The following is a 21,663-nucleotide window of genomic DNA, read 5'->3' on the forward strand; positions in this document are numbered from 1 at the left end:
TCTAAAATTTCTGCTTTCTCCCTAAGATACGTGTTGAAAAACTTAAGGAAAGGAAAGAGTGACTGATAGGGCAAAAGTGACTGGGGTTGATTAAGTGACCTTTTTCTGAAGATACCCTCCCAATGTAATTGAGAATTCTTTGAAAAACATTGCTTCTTTTAATAACCTACAGGGGATGAGATGCAAACACAAAACAAACACTGAAACTGATTATCTATGAGAGAAACAATAGAGCACCTCTGACTGAATTTTTAATAACACATTTTATCACAAACAATTTATTTACTTTTTTCCTGTTTTGATCTTTGTTCTCTCAATTCTGTCTCCAGAAGGTTTTCAGAGTAAAACATATTTTTGAAGAAGGTATGTATTTGTCAATGCCGCTAACATAAATTATTTCTGTACAGGGTTTCTTTCATCTTTAAAATCATCCCTCCCTTCCCCTGGATCCCTTAGGAAATGAGTATCAACTATTTGGGCAATCTGAAAATTTTATTGAGTTTTCTGCCAAAGTCTGAAAAACTTGATCTGTTAAACAACTATGAAAAAGTCATAATGCCTTTAAGCAAAGTTGCATAAATTATATAAATAATTACCTTAGATAACAGCTTGTCAAATAAATTATCCATTATCGCTACAAGCTTAGCTGATATTTCAGCTATGTGGTCATGATAGTCCTAAAATGAGAAATAACATTACATTTTAAAGTCCCTGGAATAGATTTAAAAAACAGTTAACAGTTCGGGAATTAAATTTATGAAGGTCCAGTATAAAATATATGAAAAAGTACCTTAGTGATATGATCAAAATGCCTAAGCATGCTATATTGCTTAGGCTGCAGTCGGGCTTCAAAATGAGCCCGGATCACAGGAATGTAGTGCACAATTAACTGCAAACAGCGTGAAGAAAGAGCTGAAGATCCAAGTGGTAGATATATTATGGAGAAACAAAGGAGGATATTAGTTGACTTTAAGTACATATCAAACTAAGTAAACAAATGAATTAATTATATACAAACCCTAGTTTATTTCATAAATGAAGAATATGGTGGTAGAAAACAACATATCTCAGTTTGTTCAAGAAAATCATTTGGTACTCAATACTGTAATGAATTTACTGATTTTCCAGGCAGACTCAGGTATGAGTATTACTGGCCTGAGGAAGCTGATGGTACAACTGGGTCTATTCTGACATTCAGATACCTTTCACCCCAAAGTACTTCACACATAACACAGTTTACCATTTTCCACAGTGGTGCAACTTCCAAATAACATACTTGTTAAAATGGAAATTCCTCACAGCATTTCCCCGTAATTTAATTTTTAAATTATGGTGATACATAAAACAGTGTAGTTGCATTTGCCACTTTTACAGCCTTTGGTTAGAGCAACAAACATCAGCTATACAAGAAACATAAGCATAGTAACATAACACCTCAGCACATGAATTAAAGAATCCATACCCAAATTTTTTGTAGTTATTGTTTTTAGTCCAACAACTTGCAGTGCACCAGCTCCAAGAACTAACTGACAACTTCTTGAATTGAAGTACTAACAAAGGAAGGGGGGGAAAAAAGCAACAATTTATTAAAAACTATTCTTCATATGCCAGCAATGTGTTAACAGATCTAAAAAAATGCATCATCTCTCCTCTCATTCAATGACCAAGTAAATTTTCTAGTAGGAGCAATTAGGATTTATTTCTGTAATGACAAAAAAAAAAGGAAGGGGATGGGTGTTCCTTAATGTACTGTCTAGTAGGAAAAAAACTGAGAAATTCTAACAATCAATTGTTCAGAAATTAACCTTTAACTTGCGATTGCAGAACTAGTTCAGTCATTTTCTTCAGTCATTCTTACTGGATAAATCCTATTTTTAAAAGGGTAACAAAATCTTTCTGGATTAAAATATGACAGCACAGTTTGGGAACATTAATTGATAGATTAGACGTTTGAAAAATGAAAACTTTCATGTTAGCAGTAAAAAATATCTTAATATGAAATGGCTGAAAAAAATTATCACATTTTTATTTTATATTAATTGTTCTGAAAGAATGATTTAAGAAAAATATCTAACCTTAGTGAGATGAATTTTGTAAAGTTCAGTGAATTCCTTCCATGCACATTTGAAACCAGTCCAGGTTTTTTGACCTAAGTGGCCTCAGTCATGTTCAGCACCTAACGAACAAATCATCTCCTGTCTCCAACGTCATTAACAACTCTATGGGTGTAATGAGGAATCACTAAATGTGGAGTGAGAAGGAAGTAGGCACCCTTCTACCATGTACATGTGATTTAACCATAATTTATTGTCAAAAAATTAATGTTTTAAAGATAACTTAACCTCGAAATGTCTGAGTTGGAAGACAAGCCACACCCTAAAAAATTACTTCTTTCAACTATGTAAAATCATACCCACCTTCAATAAATCTGACAGACGAGTAAGCATGTCAGTAGTAACAGATGGGATATTATCCACACACTGGCAATATTCAAGGATAATTCTTATCAACAACAATACAGTTCTATAAGAAAAGAAAGATGATCCAGTAGGCAGTCAAAACAAAAAAAATCAAACTGATTTGGCATATAAAAATCAACAATGATCTTGGTAACTGCTAAATTATGTGTTTAACCTAACAGTGCAGCACAGTAGGAACTCACTAGGCTGAGGTTGCAAAATTAAGGAGGCACTCAATTTCAGGGCTGTGCAATTGCAGGGTCATCACTTTCATGACACCGAGAATGAGTACTTCCTTAAATTTTCTGCTGTGGGCATATCACTCTCTGTGTGGCAGCCTTACTAAGTAGCCTGGCTAGTACCAGGAGTGCCTGTGGGAGCAGAGGGGAGGGACCACAGGGGCAACACCAGGTTGCCCCAGTAAACCAAACTAGCAAGAGTATGTGATGACAGATTCCCCCATCTCACGAGCAAGACATAGGAAGCGGGTGAGGAGAGGCGTTGCACTGAGCATGTGCAAGGCTAGAGAGGGTGACTGACAAAGGGAAGAGCCCTCCTACTCCTTTTCAGTCCCTCGGTGGGCGTGGGGCCAGAGGACACAGCTGTGTGTACCTTAGAAGTCAAGATGACAGCAGGGGAATGTGTAGAGAAAGACCTATCAGTCTAGCTTGGAAAAAGATGAGACTGGTTGGGGTGGGGGACCCTTCCAGGAGCACACAGAAGCTTGGACTGGAATATATAAACCAAGGAGAAAGGGGAAAGGGTCTCTCTCTCTCTCTCTTTGATCCATATCATACACATACTGGCTGGTGCTTTGTGAGACCAGCTGGCTCTGGAAGCCACATGGCCGATAGTGCACATGCAGTCCCAGGAATGAGCCTAAAGCCGGACTGCAACCATGAACAAGCTAAGCCACCTGGATAGTCATGCTGCAGCCACCTGCGACTGCTGAGGGACTGTATTTGTAAATGGGAGAAGGAACTCTGGGCGCAGCCTTGGACTGGTCTGGCAAAGGATGACTGGGTTTCCTCTGGGTTTTCTGGAGGAGATGGCAGGAAGCCATCTTTAAGGCAGGAAGCTACAATTTTTAAAATTATCACCACATTTTTATTTTATATTAATGGTTCTTGCAACTTTTGATAAAATACCTTTTCCCTTTTCTCACCATTCTCTGCCTCTAGAATTTGCCTATGGATGGCAGTAAGCAGCTGAACCCCACTTTTGTTCAGTAACAGATTCAGAAACATGAACAAAAAGGCTACACATTGTTTCTGATTATGTAGAAGATCCTTAATCACAACTATTGAATTAATGAAAGGAATGTAGTCCAGATTTTCTTAGTGAGATCAAAGAGAAAAACTATGACATCTAAGAACAATGTATCTCCTATGATGTTTATTGGTAAATCATGTGGATGGAAAAAAAAAAAGGTTCAATGGAAAGTAATCTCACAGAGTGATCTGATCATAAATTCCTAACTGGACAGGTTATGGTGGATAGTCATGCCCCTAGCACATACCTTTTAGTAAAAGGTTTATCTTTGCCTTAAGCAAGTTCCATTGTTTCTGTGCACCTAGGTTAACACACCAGTGAAATAAACTGAACCACCCTCAAAAGAGCATATAATTTTGTTAATTATCCTGTAATCCCATACCCACCTTGCCTCCTCCCACCTCCTTGGAATCTTCCTTCCCTTACCTCTTTAATTTCAAATGCATAAAAAAGCTGCAAAATTGTTATTCTCTGGAGCATTTCAGATCTTACTCCCTGGTATATGCCATCAGTTTAGCTCAAATAAACTGTTACAAAACTTCTCTATAGGTTTGGACATTTCACATTGAAAGTTAGAAAAAGCTCTCCAAAAATGTGAAAGTCAACAGCTTATTAGCAGGACATATCAGAATTTGAAAAGAGAACTACTGAGAGGTTAAGTAAGACTGAAGTCAAAGGGAAAATAGCCATTCATTATAAAACACCTAAATTCAACAAGATGCTTAAGAGTGCACAATCCACATAAAGTATTTTAGAAAAGTCTACAGGATATCAAAAAGTACATTCAAGAAAGATAGTGTAGCCTGCAGAAAATCCATTTTCTTTAACATGACCCTTTCTGTTGTATACTCACTTCCTTCATCATTAAACCCTTAGGACAGCTTAGTCAGTCTCAGTACCAAAGTGTCTTAATCCTGCAGAGGTCCTGGCTAATCTGAGAGATACAAACCAATTCTTTTCTTAAATATTGTTACATATATATTGGGTACATAAGTTCAAGGTCATGACTAACTGCACATCTGTATGTGACTAACGTTAAGCTATTAACATTTAAGCCATCAGTTTAGTTATAACACATGTTTTGCAAGGGTGTGTGATATTCTATAGAAAACTAGATGTAAGAGATACCTTGAACTCTTAAGTCAGTGTTGGTGTAGTTATTTTTTCCCCGTGAACTTCAAACTTAGTGTTATGTTTTTTCTTCACTTACTGTTGAAAATGGCTGAAAAAATATATATCAATTCAATCATGCAAGAAATGCTGAAGAACTTCAGCAAATGCAACTTGAGTTGCTTACTGAAATATTTCGCAAGTGTTGTGAAAATTATTTATGCCTTGAGCATAGCAATAGTGTTTGTGATGACTTACAAATGTTTTGCAAAGCGGACTATTGAAGATTCTGATTAATTAATATTAAAGACTTTTTGGTTGTATTTTTTAGCAGTATTCATGTTTCTGTTATTTGAAAAGAAAATTTTTTATAATTTATGTTTTTATATTTCTTTAATAATTTCTAGATTGTAACTGAAATTTTAAAAATCATGTACTTTATTATATAACAAATGCAAACTTGCAGTGTTTAAATTTTTTTTCTGCTTTCAGCTCTTACTAGTAATGAATGTATCTCTCAGATGCATGTAACCTATTCTGTACTTTTTTGACCTCAAACTGCACAGGGTTAAGAACAAAGCCTCAGATCTACTGACCACAGAAAAAGAGTTTTAGTCAAGCTAAAGATAAAATCTTGACTTCAGCTGTATTTCAGCCCCAGGCCCATGAAAGCAGAACAACCGTACTGGAAACTAGACAGAACAACAACATGACCTCAGGACCTGATACAATGCTCAAATACTCCCTACACTGGCCCTAAGCAATCAGTAGAGCCCAGGACCCCAACTCCTTTAGCCCCCATGATTAATGATTTCCCCCCACTATAACCCATCCTCTGAAGCCATGGGGATGCCAGTTTTTTAGTACTAGCTTACCTGTGCCTCTGAGCTTGGTGCTGTTTCCTAAACCAGTGATTTTCAACAGATGTGCTACAGCACACTGGTATGCCGCAAGAATTTTTAAAATACACAATATCCAACTATTTAGTTGGGGGCGCTGACCTCTTTTTCCTTAGACTGTCAAATTTTAAAAAATTACAGCAGCCAACAGGACAGCTGTTCAATATCAATGAATCAAAATAACACCTATTTTTGGTCAGATCTGCAAAAAAAATATTTTTGTTGTGCCACAGAATAAATTTATGTGTGCCATGAGATAAAAAAGGTTGAAAATCACTGTCCTAAACTAATAAACCTCTACTTTCTTTGCAGCAAGCCCCTGCTTGCGTTTGATTGGGCTTTGATATGAACAGGTGAACACAGGCCCTTTTATAGTCTGGTGACAATAGTGTCTAGCCTTTATACAGATCAATTATCAGAACATACATTACTCTCTACTCATATTCCTAGTGTCTGTTTTGCTGGACAGGAGTCCACTGCTTATCTTTCGTGGTTTTCTCTCAGAGAATTAATATTCCCCCTTCAGCCAGGGAGCTTAGTTTTTTGCCTAAAGAGCCAGAGGTAGCTAGATAGCCAGAGGGGACCATTTCCATCAAGCATGGGAAGAGTAACCAGATAATGGATAGTTGAAGAGAGAGATCATAATTAGATGGAAGGGATAAGGTCATAGGGCTCTGCCCTACCAAAAACAAAAGAATTCCAGAGGACAAAGAAAGGAATTAACTTATAATAGGGTACTTCACAGTTCTGCATAAAACAGGTTGAGAAAAAGCATCAAAGTTTTGACTACTTATTATGTGCCAAGAACAATAAAAATGGTAAGACATGACTCCCCACCTTTGAGGAACTCAGAGTCTAACTAGGGAGATATGTACATAAATAAACAATTCTAATATACTGTGTGAAGTACCATAATAGAGGAATATAGTTACAAGGAGAAGAATCATCCGTTCTTCCTGGAGGGGGTGGGTATTTCAGAAAAAACTTACACAGTGACAAGAAACAAAACTGAAGAGTAAAAGAAAAAAATTGGTCTAGATATTGGGAACTAGTTCTAATTCTGGCTTTATTTGGGTCATTTTAAATTAACCATTTAACCTTTTAAACTTCAATTCTCTTAAGCATTAAGAAAACAGTTATTCTTGAAATGTCTATTTTACAAAATAGTTGTAGAGATCAAATGAGATCATATATAGGAACATACTTTAACTGTGATGTGCTGTTAAAAAATAGGAAGATATTATTTTAGTGAATCATTTAATAAAGAGGAATGAAATACTAGACAAACAACACTGGGATTTATATTTTTCTTAGTTAACTTAAATTTGAAATACTATTATTGGTAAAAGAGTAAATGATCTACTGAAAGTGATGATAATCAAAATAACTACCAACAATTATCAGCTGCTTATTAGGTGCTAAAACTGTGCTAAAAGCTTTGCAGTAATTTTTAATTTTGCAGTAATTTTTAGTACAGTACTAGTTTCCATATTTTGTTTTACAGATAAGGGAACTGAGACACACTGAGTAACTTGCCCAAGGTCACAAAGTATAACAGAGACTCTGGAATTCAAACTTAAGCAGTCTGACTCCAGCATCCACAGAACTGTTACGTTATATGCTACACACTAAAAAAGCTGTGGGGAAAAGAGTTTGCGATACTAATAACATTATGGAGACACTATACCACCCTTGTATCAGGTACCACTAGATTTCTTGTTACACAAGAAAAATCAACTACCCTTTTCTTTATTAAGCCAGTGTAATCACTAATGGATACAGACTATAAAATATAGAAAGTAAAAAAGAATCCACAAAATTTCCTTTAAATTCTTTGGAGGATTTTAAATTGTTAATCCAAAATTTCCAATTCACATCAAGGGGCAACCAGAAGACCCATGTTTTAAATAATTGACTCAATTAATAAAGAAAAATGAGTCACTCACCCAACAACTGCAAACTGTTGGCCCTCGACAATGAGAACTTCAGCTGGTTTCCTTTCTTCTGTAGCTAAGGAATAAAACAAATAAACAAGAAAGACTGAGGTACAATATGAAACAAAATATGGAAGAAAAATTTAAAGTAGGAAAAAAAACTGAATAAGATAGTTCCTGTTTATGGCCTGAAACTGTCTCATTTCTGAAAATGAATATCTACTTCTTAGGAAGCAATCTGGCACAAAGTAGGGTCTGAAATCAGTGAGATTTGGATTTGAGTTCTAGAACTGCCAATTATTGGATAGCATGACCTTGGCTGGGCCAATTAATTAACTTACTTGAGTCTCAATATTTATATCAATTAAATATGGATAACAGTATCTGTCAGGTTTATTGTTGATAGAGATAACGATTACAAACTGTCTCTCCTCTAGGTCTGGCAGATGGTAAATGATAAGTAGTATAGCAAAAAAAAAAGTTATCAGTTTTAAAAGGTAGAACTAACATTTCAGGTGGTTGTCTTTTTTTTATTATAATTCTGAAAATGCAATTTAATTCCTATGTTCAACAGAGAGAATACATTTAATTTTCAAGATTTTAATCCAGAAGTTACTTTATTTTCATAATATGGTATTTTTTATTATAAAACAAAATTCATCATGTTGAGGTACAAAAAAAAAAAAAAAAGGTAAGACTGAAATTTTTGTCCTGAATCAGCCAAATTAGTTAGATTACCATGGGTAAGTCATCATGCTTTCCTCAACTTCAAGCCCTGTTTGAGCTCAAAGATGTTTGTAAATAAAAAAGGAGTATGTATAAGTTCAGTGACAGAAAGTAACCTTATAGTGTTATCTGACCATAAAATCCAAACTGGGCAGGTCATGGTGGGTAGTCACACCTCAGGCCTCTAACTTTCCTAGTAAATGGTTATCTTTGCCTTAAGCAAACCTATCCATTGTTTTAACATCTAGGTTAACACACCTTTGAAATGCCTGTTCTTTCAGATTCCTTAAGTATAACCACCCTCAAGAGAGCCCATAATCTTAACTATTCCATATAATTTTCTTTACATTCCCTCTACCACCTTCATATAATTTTCTTTACGTTCCCTCCTTAACTCCAAATGTATAAAAAGGACTGCAAAACTGTCATTTACTGAAGCAATTGAGATCTTGCTTCTTGCATGCCACCAGTTTGGCTCAAATAAGCTTTTATAAAAATTCTCTAAAGGTCTGGACATTTGTATGATGACAAATTAAATGTCTACTTCCTCATTTCTTTAAAGTAAAAAAATTCAATGTGATAAAATTTCTAATCACAATTCACTCTGCATGTCAGATTAAATTTTTTGAGGACAGGAAATGTTTCTTAACTAATTCTCTACATTGCAGAGGAGTGGCATAACACAGCAGTTAAGAGAAAGGGCCCTGAAGTCAATCTTAAAGTCAATCTGCCTGAATCTGGATCTCAGCTCTACCACTTCCTAGCTATGTAGGCAAGTTGCTTAACCTCTTTGTGCCTCCATTCTCATTCTGTTAATTGGGAATACTAGCAGTGCCTATCTAGTGGACCTGTAAATAAGATAACAATGTACAGCCCTGGCTGGTGTAGCTCAGTGGATTGAGCGCTGGCTATGAACCAAAGGGTCGCCAGTTCAATTCCCAGTCAGGGCACATGCCTGGGTTGTGGGCTGGGTCCCCAGTGGAGGCCACGTGAGAGGCAACCACACACTGATGCTACTCTCTCTCTTTCTCCCTCCCTTCTCCTCTCTCTAAAAAATAAGTAAATAAAATCTTTAAAAAAATGTACATTGGTTAGAACAACCTGTCTAGCCTTAATATTAACTGTTGTCCATTAACTTTCATTTCTCCAATGCTTAGCAAAGTAGCTATTAACTCAATAAATGAATGGTGGAAAAATAATAACTAAGAACTCTCAAGTTGGTAAAAACTAGTAAAATGCTGATGGACTTCTAATAGCATATACTTTCTTCTCTCTCCAAGGAAAGAATAAGACTGGAAGAGAAGTAGAGCATATAGAAAAAACTTTTGTTAGCATCCTTCAAACAAGAAATGAAAACAAATAGTGTACTTTGCAGGAAAAATATATAGTTAATTCAATCACACTATATCATTTTAATTAAAAAATCATGACAAGTCAGAGCTATTCAGGGACAAAAACATGCCTTAGGCATCTAGTACAACACCTCACACTGTGGAAAGTCAATCAACTGTAGCTTAAAAGAGTAGCAGATGAGCAATAAATCTCATTTTAAATTTAGGACTTCCAGCCAAGATGGAGGTGTAAGTACACTTTGCCTCCTCGCACAACCAAAAGAAAGACAACAACCAATTTAAAAATCAAAAGTAGCCAGAAATACCAGAAAATCAATCTGTATGGAAGTCTGACAACCAAGGAATTAAAGAACATTCATTCAGATGGGTAAGAGGGGCAGAGATGGGTAGCCCGTGTGGAGAGGACTCGCATCAAGGTGGTGGCTGGAGGACCTGGGTGGATGAGGCAGCGGCCAGCAGACCAGACAACGTGGTTGGAGGACCTGGAGCTTCCACATTTTTGTGTAGATAAACTAGGAGGAACAACTGGAAGCAAGAGAGACAGCACAACCCAGGGTTCCAGCGAAGAGAAATAAAGCCTCAAAGCCTCTGACCGAAAACACCTGTGGGTGTTGTGGCAGTGGGAGAAACTACCAGTCTCAGAGGAAAGCTCCTTGGAGAGACAGATCCACAAGGTCCTAGATGTACACAAAACCACCCACCCAGGAATCAGCACCAGAAGGGCCCAATTTGCTTGTGGGTAGCAGAAGAAGTGACTGAAAGTCAGCCAAGGGCCGAGCAAGCAGTATTGTTCCCTTTCAAACCTTTCCCCCACATACAGTACCAACCTGGGTTTCCCCACTCTGGTGAATACTTAAGGCTCCTCCCCTTACTATATAACAGGCAAGCTGAGACAAAAAAAAATATGGCCCAAATGAAAGAACAGATCAAAGCTCCAGAGAAAATACAACTAAGTGACAAAGAGATAGCCAACCTATCCCATGCACAGTTCAAAACACTGGTTATCAGGATGCTCAAGGAAGTGGTTGAGTATGGTCCCCAAAATGGAAGAAGTGAAGGCTATGCAAAGTAAAATAAAGAAAAATGTACAGGGAACCAACAGTGATGGGAAGGAAACTGGGACTCAAATCAATGGTGTGGAGCAGAAGGAAGAAATAAATATTCAACCAGAACAGAATGAAAAAACAATAATTCAAAACCATCAAGAGGCTTAGGAACTTTGTGGACAACTTTAAATGTTCCAACATGCGAATCAGAGGGGTGCCAGAAGGAAAAAAGAAAGAGCAAGGAATGAAAAACGTATTTGAAAAAATAATGAAGGAGAACTTCCCCAATCTGGCAAAGGAACCAGATTTCCAGGAAGTCCAGGAAGCTCAGAGAGTCCCAAAGAAGTTGGACCCAAGGAGAAACACACCAACGCACATAACAATTACATTAGCCAAGATTAAACATAAGGAGAGAATCTTAAAAGCAGCAAGAGAAAAGAAAACAGTTACCACAAAGGAGTGCTCATAAGACTGTCAGCTGATTTCTCAAAAGAAACCTTGCAGGCAAGAAGGGGCTAGAAAGAAGTATTCCAAGTCATGAAAGGCAAGGACCTACATCCAAGATTGCTCTATCCAGCAAAGCTTTCATTTAGAATGGAAGGGCAGATAAAGTGCTTCTCAGGTAAGATCAAATTCAAGGAGTTCATCATCACCAAGCTCTTATTATATGAAATGTTAAAGGGACTTATCTAAGAAAAAGAAGAAGATCAAAAATATGAACAGTAAAACCACAACAAACTCACAACTAGCAACAATTGAACATAAAGAAAAAACAAAAACACAATGAACTAAGCAAACAACTACAACAGGAACAGATTCACAGAGATAGAGATCACATGGTGGGTTGTCAGTGGGGAGAGAAAGGGGAGACTGGGAGAAAAGGCACAGGTAATAAGAAGCATAAATTGTTAAGTACAAAATAGACGGGGAAAGTTAAGAATAGTATGGGAAATGGAAAAGCCAAAGAACTTTATGTATGACCCACAGACATGAATCAAGGTGGGAGAATGATGGTGGAAAGGGAGGATGCAGGGTGGAGGAGAATAAAGGGGAGAAAATGGGACAACTGTAATAACATAATCAATAAAATTATATTAAAAAAAATAGCCCTGGCTGGTGTAGCTCAGTGGGTTGAGTGTGGGCCTACTAACTAAGGGATCATGGTTCGATTCCCAGTCAGAGCACATGCCTGGGTTGCAGGCCAGTTCCCAGCTGGGGATGCACAAGAGGCAACCATACATTGATATTTTTCTCCCTTTCTCTTTCCCTTCCCCTCTAAAGATAAATAAATAAAATCTTTTAAAAAAACAAAAAAAGAAAAAATAATAAACTTGTGATTTAGAATGATCAGTGTTTTATTTTCCTTCTAGTTTTTGCTACCTGAATGTTTTTGCTTTGCTAATACAAAATCACTTAAAAATTGTGATCACCACCCAATATTATTATCTACTAACAACAGGCACTAGAAAACAGAAATTTACTTAATTCCTTCCCTTCCTCTCTCTGCTCCATATGAATTAACCTATTTTGCACCTGTCTTTAACCCTTTGCCTCTTGTCACAGTGGTAGAAGAGACAGCTTTTCTCCTGAACTATGGATTCCATTTCAGGGTAACTGCTCCACAATCACTACATCATTCTTATGCTAAATTAACCTTCTCCTCTTTCTGTTAAGCATAAAAATATAACTCAGCTTCTTCTACCTTAGAAATCTTTTTTCAATTCCTTGAGTGGATTAAAGTAATAAACTCTAATTTCTCTTATGTCTCTAGATATAATTTCATCACTCACTTTCCTTTCACTGCCAAACTTCTTGAAAAAGTAGGCTATAATGTCTACCCCTCCTCACCTTTCAGTTATGTAGCACTGACCTACATCTGACTTTATCACTTCAATTACTAAGATAACAAATGAGCTATATGCCAAACTAGTGGTAACTCTGTATTTTACTATTTTTCTATTGCTATGCCATTATATTTTGTGCAAATGGTAAGTATACAATTTAAAAATATTTCTATGTAAAAATATTAAATTTTTATTAAATGCATAAAATGTGAAAATATAAATGCCTCCTCCATTAAAAATATTCAAAGACTTAATAGCTTTCAAACCTGGTAACACAGGTTACACTGTAAATAAATTTACATTATTATCACATGATGATTCCACTTAAGCCATTTTCATCTTTCAACCGATATTTGATACCAATTCTCTCCTTGAAATTCTGACTTTCTGACTTCTATGTTCTTCTGGTTTTCTTCCTACCTCTCTGGCCCTTCCTGCTTAAGTCTCCATATTTTTCTTTTTCTATGGTTCTTTATACTGTGGTTTTCTCTATTACATCATACTACATTAATTGCTAATATACTATGTCTAATGTGATTGCTAATACATATTTTTTCATTGGATTTAACCCTTTTAAAGAATTATAACTGCTTTCCCTGTTTTAACAACTAACAAAAAGTTTACTAGGGCTGAATGAATGGTTACATGTCTCTAAACAATATGGTACAGTGGTTAAGAATATAGCTATGAAATTATAGAGAGCTGGTTTCAAATCCTAGCTCATCACATTGACACAAAATTCTTTAACCCTTAATAGCTTCATGCTTCCTCACTTCCTCACTGTTAATATAATAGTATATTCATAACAAATTGTTGAAAGAATAACTGGAGTTTTAAAAAGCAGCTGGTCCAGTGTCTGGCATATGATTAACCATCAGTAAGTATATGAAATTATTATAAATCACCACAGATACTTTTACAGTCAACTACTTACTAACATAGCTGGGAGTATTAGTTCTAGGCTTTTAAAGTGGCACTGTCAGTTAAAGAAATATTAAGCATTTCTACAAGATGAACAGACAATATAAAATTGGAAGAGAATGCGTGAAAAAATACACATACCCCCTGCTTTTTTTTCAGGTAAGGCAATCTTTCCATCTGATAAAGAATCAACAAGATCTTGAAATTCTGCTGGAACATCAGCTTGCTTCCAGCGCTCATTGTCTAAGAGGAGGCTATTTAAAAGAAAAAAGAAAAAGAAACTTTATGCCATTTTCATTGGTTAAAAAAGAGCTGAGAAAGTACATAAGACTTTTACATCTTTTAATAATAATAAAAACTACAAATATATTAAGTTTAAGTCAAGCTCGTCAATACAAGACACTGACTTTTTACACAGTAATGGCTGTTAGCTATTGCTAGTACTTAAGACTTAAAAATGCTGAACACCTTAATAAATAGGAATCATTCATAGGTTATGAATGATTCCTATTTATTCATAGGTTATCATTCATAGGTTATATCTCTAACCTAACCAAGAAGAGTGACAAAACATAATTAACTTCACTTTGAGTGGGAAAGGAAAGGCAATGTTCCCGACAGAATGGACATAGTTATAATACCTGAGCTTGGTTTTTCTCTCTTCATGAAACCTGTTTACAAATTTACTAGCTTGACTCTGAAGTGCTCCAAGTAATGACATGCTTTTTCTTCCACATATCTGTTCAGTGTCTAAAATGAATGTTTCCATTAATCTAGAAAGTGTTATGAATTCCGTGGAATTTAGCTTCTCAAGAAAACCATCCTAAATTTTAAAAATAACACAAAAATCATGACAGACTTAGTATAATACCAAATATGAATGTACTATAAAACCACTCAATCTAACAAATGTTAATATTATTTTTATGATCTGTAATATAATTATATTCATAAAAATTATTTTAAAATCAATTTAATGAATTTTCTACTACTTTAGTCTCAAAAATTGAAGCTTAAGATGTCTAAATTTTATTCTAACCCATTTAAAGTATATTACCTCAAATAAATTCATGTCATTATATAAAAACTTCACAACATTGGAATTCAACTAATTTTATTAATAAATTGACTAGTTATACATACACATATAACAGTATTATGTCAAATTAATTATTAAGGTATGTTTCAATTTAAGTCTTTTATTAAATCATTGATTTGAAAATAACACTTGAATAAGTCTTCCTATTTCTCTCTTATTTGGTTTATTTTAACATCTCCCTAATAGACCATACCAGTACTGTTAATCTTATTATGTGTCAAAAATATAATATGCATTATGGGAAACAAAGGGACATAAGCAGGGATATGATTCCAGATTTTCAAAATAATTACACTATATATAAAATATCTAAAGCTTTATGAAAACAACTAACCTTTGCTCTTGATGTGAGAAATTTGACAGCTCGATCATGGCATATATCTGAGGCACTACACAATAACTCCTGCGTATTATTTGCCAGCTTTCCTAGTTCTAAGTCAGTTAATTTCATGTCTTCATTCACCCTGAAAATAATTAAAATAGATTAAGTTAGAAAAAGTAATGAACACATTGTTCCACATAGGTCACATATTAGTAAAAAGCAAAATGCAATAAAACACCTAAGGAAAAATTCGGTGATGTATCAAATACTTTTATTATTTGTGGTGAAGCATCACTTAAATGTATCGAGATAATATAAATATATTTTAGCCTAGTCTTATATAAGAGTAATTTTCTCTGCTACAGTATTTTTAATAGTTACATTCAGACTCTGGAAATTTTGCAAGAACTACAGCAAAAAAATTCTACTTAGGTATAAGGTGGAAGCTATAGTAGGTTGTGCATGGGTGTCTAGGATGACACAGTAGAAGGAAGGAATGTTATTTCATGACAAACAGGCTCTCTGTTTACTCACAATTATGAAAGGTTGTTAACATTCAGTTAAACTGAACTAACTTCTCCTGAGCATTTAACTGTGTTTAAATTCCTGAACTGAAAGGGATATAATAGATTATTGCCCTCAAGGAACTTAAAATAGAGCAGGAGTATATATAAGATATAATGCATTTTTTTCCAGCTTTAAGAAGGAAATGTAAGACTTTAAGTTATTATACATCTTTCCCTGGGCATATATAAAGATCACTGATTCCATGCCAACAATTCAGTTTATTATGAACCAAGTTAAATGCCTTAGCATCATTTTTCTCTTTCAATTCAATTAAAATAATTTTCAAAGATATTATAAAGAGGCTCTGATGTATATTAATTTGAGGCAAATCATTACTATAACTGGGTTAAGTAAAGTATGAAAAAGTTATTTTCTGCTATCATTCAAAATTATAACATCACTAAATTTATTTACTAGTACTTTGAAATAATAGAGGGATTAATATTCTTAAAGTACTCTCAGAAACAGTCATTTGTTTGGTTCTCACATTCTGAGACAGGTACATAAATATCTACCCATAATTTTTTCGGACCATAAGACATACCTAGGTTCTACAGAAAAATAAGAAAAAAATGTTTTGAAGCAGAATACGTGGTAAAATATATAATAACATAAACAACATAATATTTCACCAATGTCAATGTAAACAGAACTCAACAGCAGCATTAACAACCATTATTCCTCCCAAATGGGGAGGGTGCATCTTATAGTCTGAAAAATATGGTACTTTATACATGAGGCCACCGAATCTTTGAAAATTTAAGTCACAAGATGAGAGGGTGAGACTAGAATTCAGAATTAGTCTAATTTTATTTCTAATCTGCTAAACTTCCTCCACTCCAACAATTACTTCTATATAGATGATCCACTGCTATTTCAATATCAGCTGCTATAAACTGCTTAAATTTCAAATTTACTATAAAAATAAAATTTTCCTTTCTGAAGGATTTCTGCCCTGGCTGGTATAGATCAGTGGATTCAGCGCCAGACTGCAGGTGGAAAGGTTGCCAGTTCAATTCCTGTGTTGGGTACATTCCTGGGTTATGGGCCAGGTCCCCAATTGGGGGTATGGAAGAGGCGACCAATCAGTATACCTCACACATTGATGTTTCCCTCCCTCTTTTTCTCTCTCCCTTCCTTTCTCTCTAAAAGTAAATAAATAAAATATTTTCAAAAAAGATTAAAAAAATAAAATTTTATTTCCTGAAGTTATTTCTAAATCTGTCTCCATATAGCAACATAAGGATTAAGAATCTGGAACTCTTTGCAATGTACTACCAATTCACAAAGATATACACACAAAAAAGCAAATAAAAACAACTCAATTCCTTAAAAAATATGGTGACAATTCAAAAAGCTGAGGTTTATTATTTTTTAAAATATCATTTATTTATTTGTAATTTTGCTTTTTTAAAAAACCTTTAAGTCTAATTGGATCTTTTTCATATTAATAGAGGGGAAAAAAACCTCACAAGTATGTTTCTAAGTATTTATACAAAAAAAGTGGATGTAAGATCTCAAAGAGTTTGCCCACCCATGTTCAAGTAGTAGCACCATTCACAACAGCCGAGAAATAGGAACAATCCAAGAGACTACTGACACATGAATGGATAAACAAAATGTTGTCAATATATACACAGGAATATATTATTCAGCCTTACAACAAACAAAAAATTCTGACATATGCTACAGCATGGTTGAAGACATTATAATACAGAAATAAGCCAGACACAAGAAGGCAAATACTGTATGATTCTACTTAAATGAAGTATCTGGAGTAGTCCAATTCATGGAGACAGAAACTAGAAAAGTGGTTGCCAGGGAGTGGGTGGTAGAAGAAATGAAGAGTTGTTAGGGAAAGTTTCACTTTTGCAAGATGAGAAAGTCCTACAGATAGGTTGCACAACATGAGTACACTTAACCACTATTAGACCATACACTTAGAAGTGGTTAAGATGGTAAATTTTGTTTTTTTAAACCACGATTTTATTCTTTTGTGTCCATATCTCCATTGCAATAAATTTATAAAACTGTAGACCATCTTGACAATGTAACAAGGAAAATCTACCACTAACAAAGATAAAACATCAGACATCATTTTTGCATGTGCTGTATCCATGACACAGTTATATACTGTAAAAACACTGGATACAGGAATAGCCAGAGCCCTTGTTAAGAAACAAGTAGTTGGGGTCACGTGTAAAAATATACTCAATCCACTGCCTCTGTGGGCTGGGTAGTTCCCAGATATTTATGTGTCTATGGGAGAAGACACATAACATAGAAGAAACCATCTGAAAAACCTACGTTATCATGTGGTGGGAGCATGCAATTGGGGAAAGCCAGATAAACTTCAAAGTGTAAAGTCAGCCACAGTGGAGGAGGTAGGGGAGGGATACAAACTATCATGCTGCACCTGACTTAAAGGACTCTCAGATAGCATGGCCAACTGCTTGCTATCTTTCAACATTTTATCTCTCCCACCATAATAATAGTTTTAGCAGATAAATAGCCAACAAGCTAAAGACTTTATTTCTTAAGCCTCCTTTATGGTTAGATATAGTCATGCGATAATATTATGGCCACTATGATATGAATGAAAACAATAAGTGCAAATTCTGGACTGTGTACTTAAAAAAAGAAAAAATATATATATATAAACAAATACATGTGCAGGCAACAGAAAACAAATCTAAAATCTAAATGAATTTGCAGTAAACCAAGAATAATCAAGGAAATCTTAAAAGAACAATGAAAGAGGAAAAATTACCAGATATTAAAGCTAATTAAAAAGTTATTATAATTAAGACAATTTTACTTAATGGTACTGGTGCAAAGAAAGACAAATGAAGAAAACAGAGTCCAGAAACAGACTCAAACACATACAATTTAAGGCAAGAATAGCACTACAGAGCAATGACTAAGATAATCTTCTCAACATATGGCATGAGGTCTGAAAGGTATCCATGCTATACACAAAAATCAATTCTAGATGGACTGCTAATGTACATGTGAAAGGGAAAGCAACAAAGCCTCTAGAAAATAACATAAAGAAATATCATCAAGGCCTTAGGTAGAAAAAGAGTTCTTAAATAGGACACACAGAAAAAAGCACAAATCACAAAGAAAAAGAACCACAGAATTATATTAAAATTAAAAACTTTTTTCACCCAAGACCCCAATAAGAGAGTGAAAAGTCAGCCTACAAAGTGGGAGAAGATATGTGCAGTATGCACAAATGCCAAAGGGCTTGGGATGAGATTACATAAAGAATTCCCATAAATCAATAAGAAATAAAGGACAAACCAATAGAGAAGTAAGCAAAGGACCTGAATAGACACTTCACAGAAGAGGTTATCCAAACTAATGATTACATAAAAAGTTTCTCTTACAAATTCAGGGAAATAAAAATCAAAATGACTATACCTGTGACATACTTATCAGAATGACTTACATGTAAAATACTGATATACCAAGAATGAATGAAGATTAATGACAGGATTTATTCCACACTGCTAATAGAATTGTTAGTACAATCATTTTAAGAAACTGGCTAAATTGACCATTCACATACCTTATTCATTCCTAGGTATATATTCAGAAATATATAAACAGAAATGCACATAATATGCACCCCAAAAATATATCTACAAGAATGTTCACAATAATCAAAATGGAAATAACCCAAATTTCATCACTAGGAAAGAATAAATACATTGTATGTAGTCAGAAAGTGGATTCTTTGTAAACAAATCAATTACTGCTATATGCATGAGCTTAAAAATATGTCCCAAACATAATGTTTAATAAATGAAATTAGAGACAAAAAGAACATGGTTCCATTTCTATAAAGTTTAAAAACCAGAAAACCAATCAGAGTCTGAAAATTGGTGGAGTGAAGGCATAGTGGCAAGAGGGGCTTCTAGACAATTGATAAATGTTCTATATTTAACCTGACTGGCAATTACACCACTGTATTCACTTTGTGATGAGCCTAACATATGCAATTGACACAATGCCATATATATGCATATACTCTAATTAAAGCTAAAACAGACTTTCAGCCAAGATGGAGGCATAGGTAGATACACAGTGCCTCCTCACACAGCCAAAAGAAGGACAACAACAAATTTAAAAACAAAAAGCAACCAGAACTAACAGAAAGTGGAATTGTATTAAGTCCAACAACCAAAGAGTTAAAGAAGAAACATTCATGCAGACCTGTAGGAGGGGCAGAGACAGGCAGCTGGGCAGAGAGGAACTGCAGCAAGGTGGTACCTGGAGGACCAGGGTAGGCAAGGCTACAGCCAGTAGACAAGGTGGTGGCTGGCAGACCCGGAGAAGTGAAGGATTGCAGACTGGGCGGTCCCACATTGGCATGCAGATTAAATCAGGAGGAACTGGGGAGTGACACAGACCATACCACCTGGACTTTCAGTGAGGAGAAATAAAGCTTCAAACCTCTGATTGAAAACACCTATGGGGGTTGAGGTGGCAGTGGGAGAAACTCCCAGCATCACAGGAGAATTCACTGGAGAGACCAACAGGGTCCTAGAACCTACATAAGCCCACCAACCAGGAATCAGCATCAGAAGAGCCCAATTTGACCATGGGTAGCAGAAGACTGAAATCTGGCAGAGAGCAGAGCAAGCACCATTGTTCCCTCTTGGACCCCTCTCCCACATACAGCTTCACAATGCAGCAACAAGGGTTGCCCCACCCTGGTGAACACCTAAGGCTCTGCCCCTTACTATATAACAGGCAAGCCAATACAAACAAACAAACAAACAAACAAAATGGTCCAAATGAAAGAACAGATCAAAGCTCCAGAAAAAATACAACTAAGTGATGAAGAGATAGCCAACCTATCAGATGCACAGTTCAAAACTCTGGTAATCAGGATGCTCACAGAATTGGTTGGATATGGTTGCAAACTAGATGAAAAAATGAAGGCTATGCTAAGTGAAATAAAGGAAATGTACAGGGAACCAACAGTGACAGGAAGTAAACCGGGACTCAAATCAATGGTTTGGAGAAGGAAGAAACAAACATTCAACCAGAACAGAATAAAAAAACAAGAATTCAAAAAACTGAGGAGAGGCTTAGGAACCTCCAGGACATCTTTAAACATTCCAACATACAAATCATAGGGGTACCAGAAGAAGAAGAGGAAGAGCAAGAAATTGAAAACTTATTTGAACAAATAATGAAGGAGAACTTCCCCAATCTGGCAAAAGCAATAGACTTTCAGAAAGTCCAGGAAGCTCAGAGTGTCCCAAAAAAGTTGGACCCAAAGAAGAACACACCAAGGCATATCACAATTAAATTACATTAGCCAAGATTAAACATAAAGAGAGAATTTTAAAAGCAGCAAAAGAAAAGGAGACAGTTACCACAAAGGAGTGCTCATAAGATTGTCAAGTGATTTCTCAAAAGAAACCTTGCAGGCAAGAAGGGGCTGGAAAGAAGTATTCCAAGTCATGAAAGACAAGGACCTACATCCAAGATTGCTCTATCCAGCAAAGCTTTCATTTAGAATGGAAGGGCAGATAAAGTGCTTCTCAGGTAAGATCAAATTCAAGGAGTTCATCATCACCAAGCCTTTATAATATGAAATGTTAAAGGGACTTATCTAAGAAAAAGATAAAAAATATGAACAGTAAAATGACAACAAACTCACAACTATTAACAACCAAACCTAAAAAAAAAACACAAAACTAAGCAAACAACTAGAACAGGAACAGATTCACAAAAATGGAGATCACATTGAGGGTTAACAACAGGGGAGAGGGAGGGGGGAGAAAGGAGGGGAAGGTACAGAGAATAAGTAGCATAAATGGTAGGCAGAAAATAGGGGGAGGTTAATAGTATAGGAAATGTAGAAGCCAAAGAACATATATGTATGACCCATGGACATGAACTAAAAGGGAGGAATGTGGGTGGGAGGGGGTGTGCACAGTAGAGGAAAATAAAGTGGGGGAAATGGGACAAGTCTAATAGCATAATCAATAAAATGTATTTTTTTTAAACTAAAAAAAAGTAATAAGGGTACTAACCCTTTACCCTTTCCTGCTAGAGATACAGATGAGATTAAAACTGGAGCAGACGCCTT

At 35.5% G+C, this 21,663-nt stretch overlaps 1 protein-coding gene across 6 annotated transcripts in view; it reads right to left on the reverse strand.

The window, feature by feature from the left end:
• The window catches only part of VPS54 (VPS54 subunit of GARP complex), a 121,218-nt gene that overhangs the window by 14,556 nt on the left and 84,999 nt on the right, over positions 1–21,663 (reverse strand). For 5 of the 6 annotated variants that reach the window (XM_053663408.1, XM_037126304.2, XM_037126303.2 and 2 more), the window contains 8 exons: positions 14,997–15,126; positions 14,205–14,386; positions 13,705–13,817; positions 7,687–7,750; positions 2,418–2,523; positions 1,463–1,550; positions 791–912; positions 597–677 (listed from right to left, as the gene is read on the reverse strand). In XM_053663408.1, the coding sequence (XP_053519383.1) occupies positions 597–677; positions 791–912; positions 1,463–1,550; positions 2,418–2,523; positions 7,687–7,750; positions 13,705–13,817; positions 14,205–14,386; positions 14,997–15,126 (886 nt within the window). Of the gene's footprint in view, positions 1–596; positions 678–790; positions 913–1,462; positions 1,551–2,075; positions 2,177–2,417; positions 2,524–7,686; positions 7,751–13,704; positions 13,818–14,204; positions 14,387–14,996; positions 15,127–21,663 lie in introns of those variants that run through there. The other variant, XR_005079703.2, reaches the window with a different exon arrangement.

The sequence above is a fragment of the Artibeus jamaicensis genome, unplaced genomic scaffold (genome assembly GCF_021234435.1).
Source record: "Artibeus jamaicensis isolate MK-2021 breed Jamaican fruit bat unplaced genomic scaffold, CSHL_Jam_final contig_3175, whole genome shotgun sequence".
Lineage (NCBI taxonomy): Eukaryota > Metazoa > Chordata > Mammalia > Chiroptera > Phyllostomidae > Artibeus > Artibeus jamaicensis.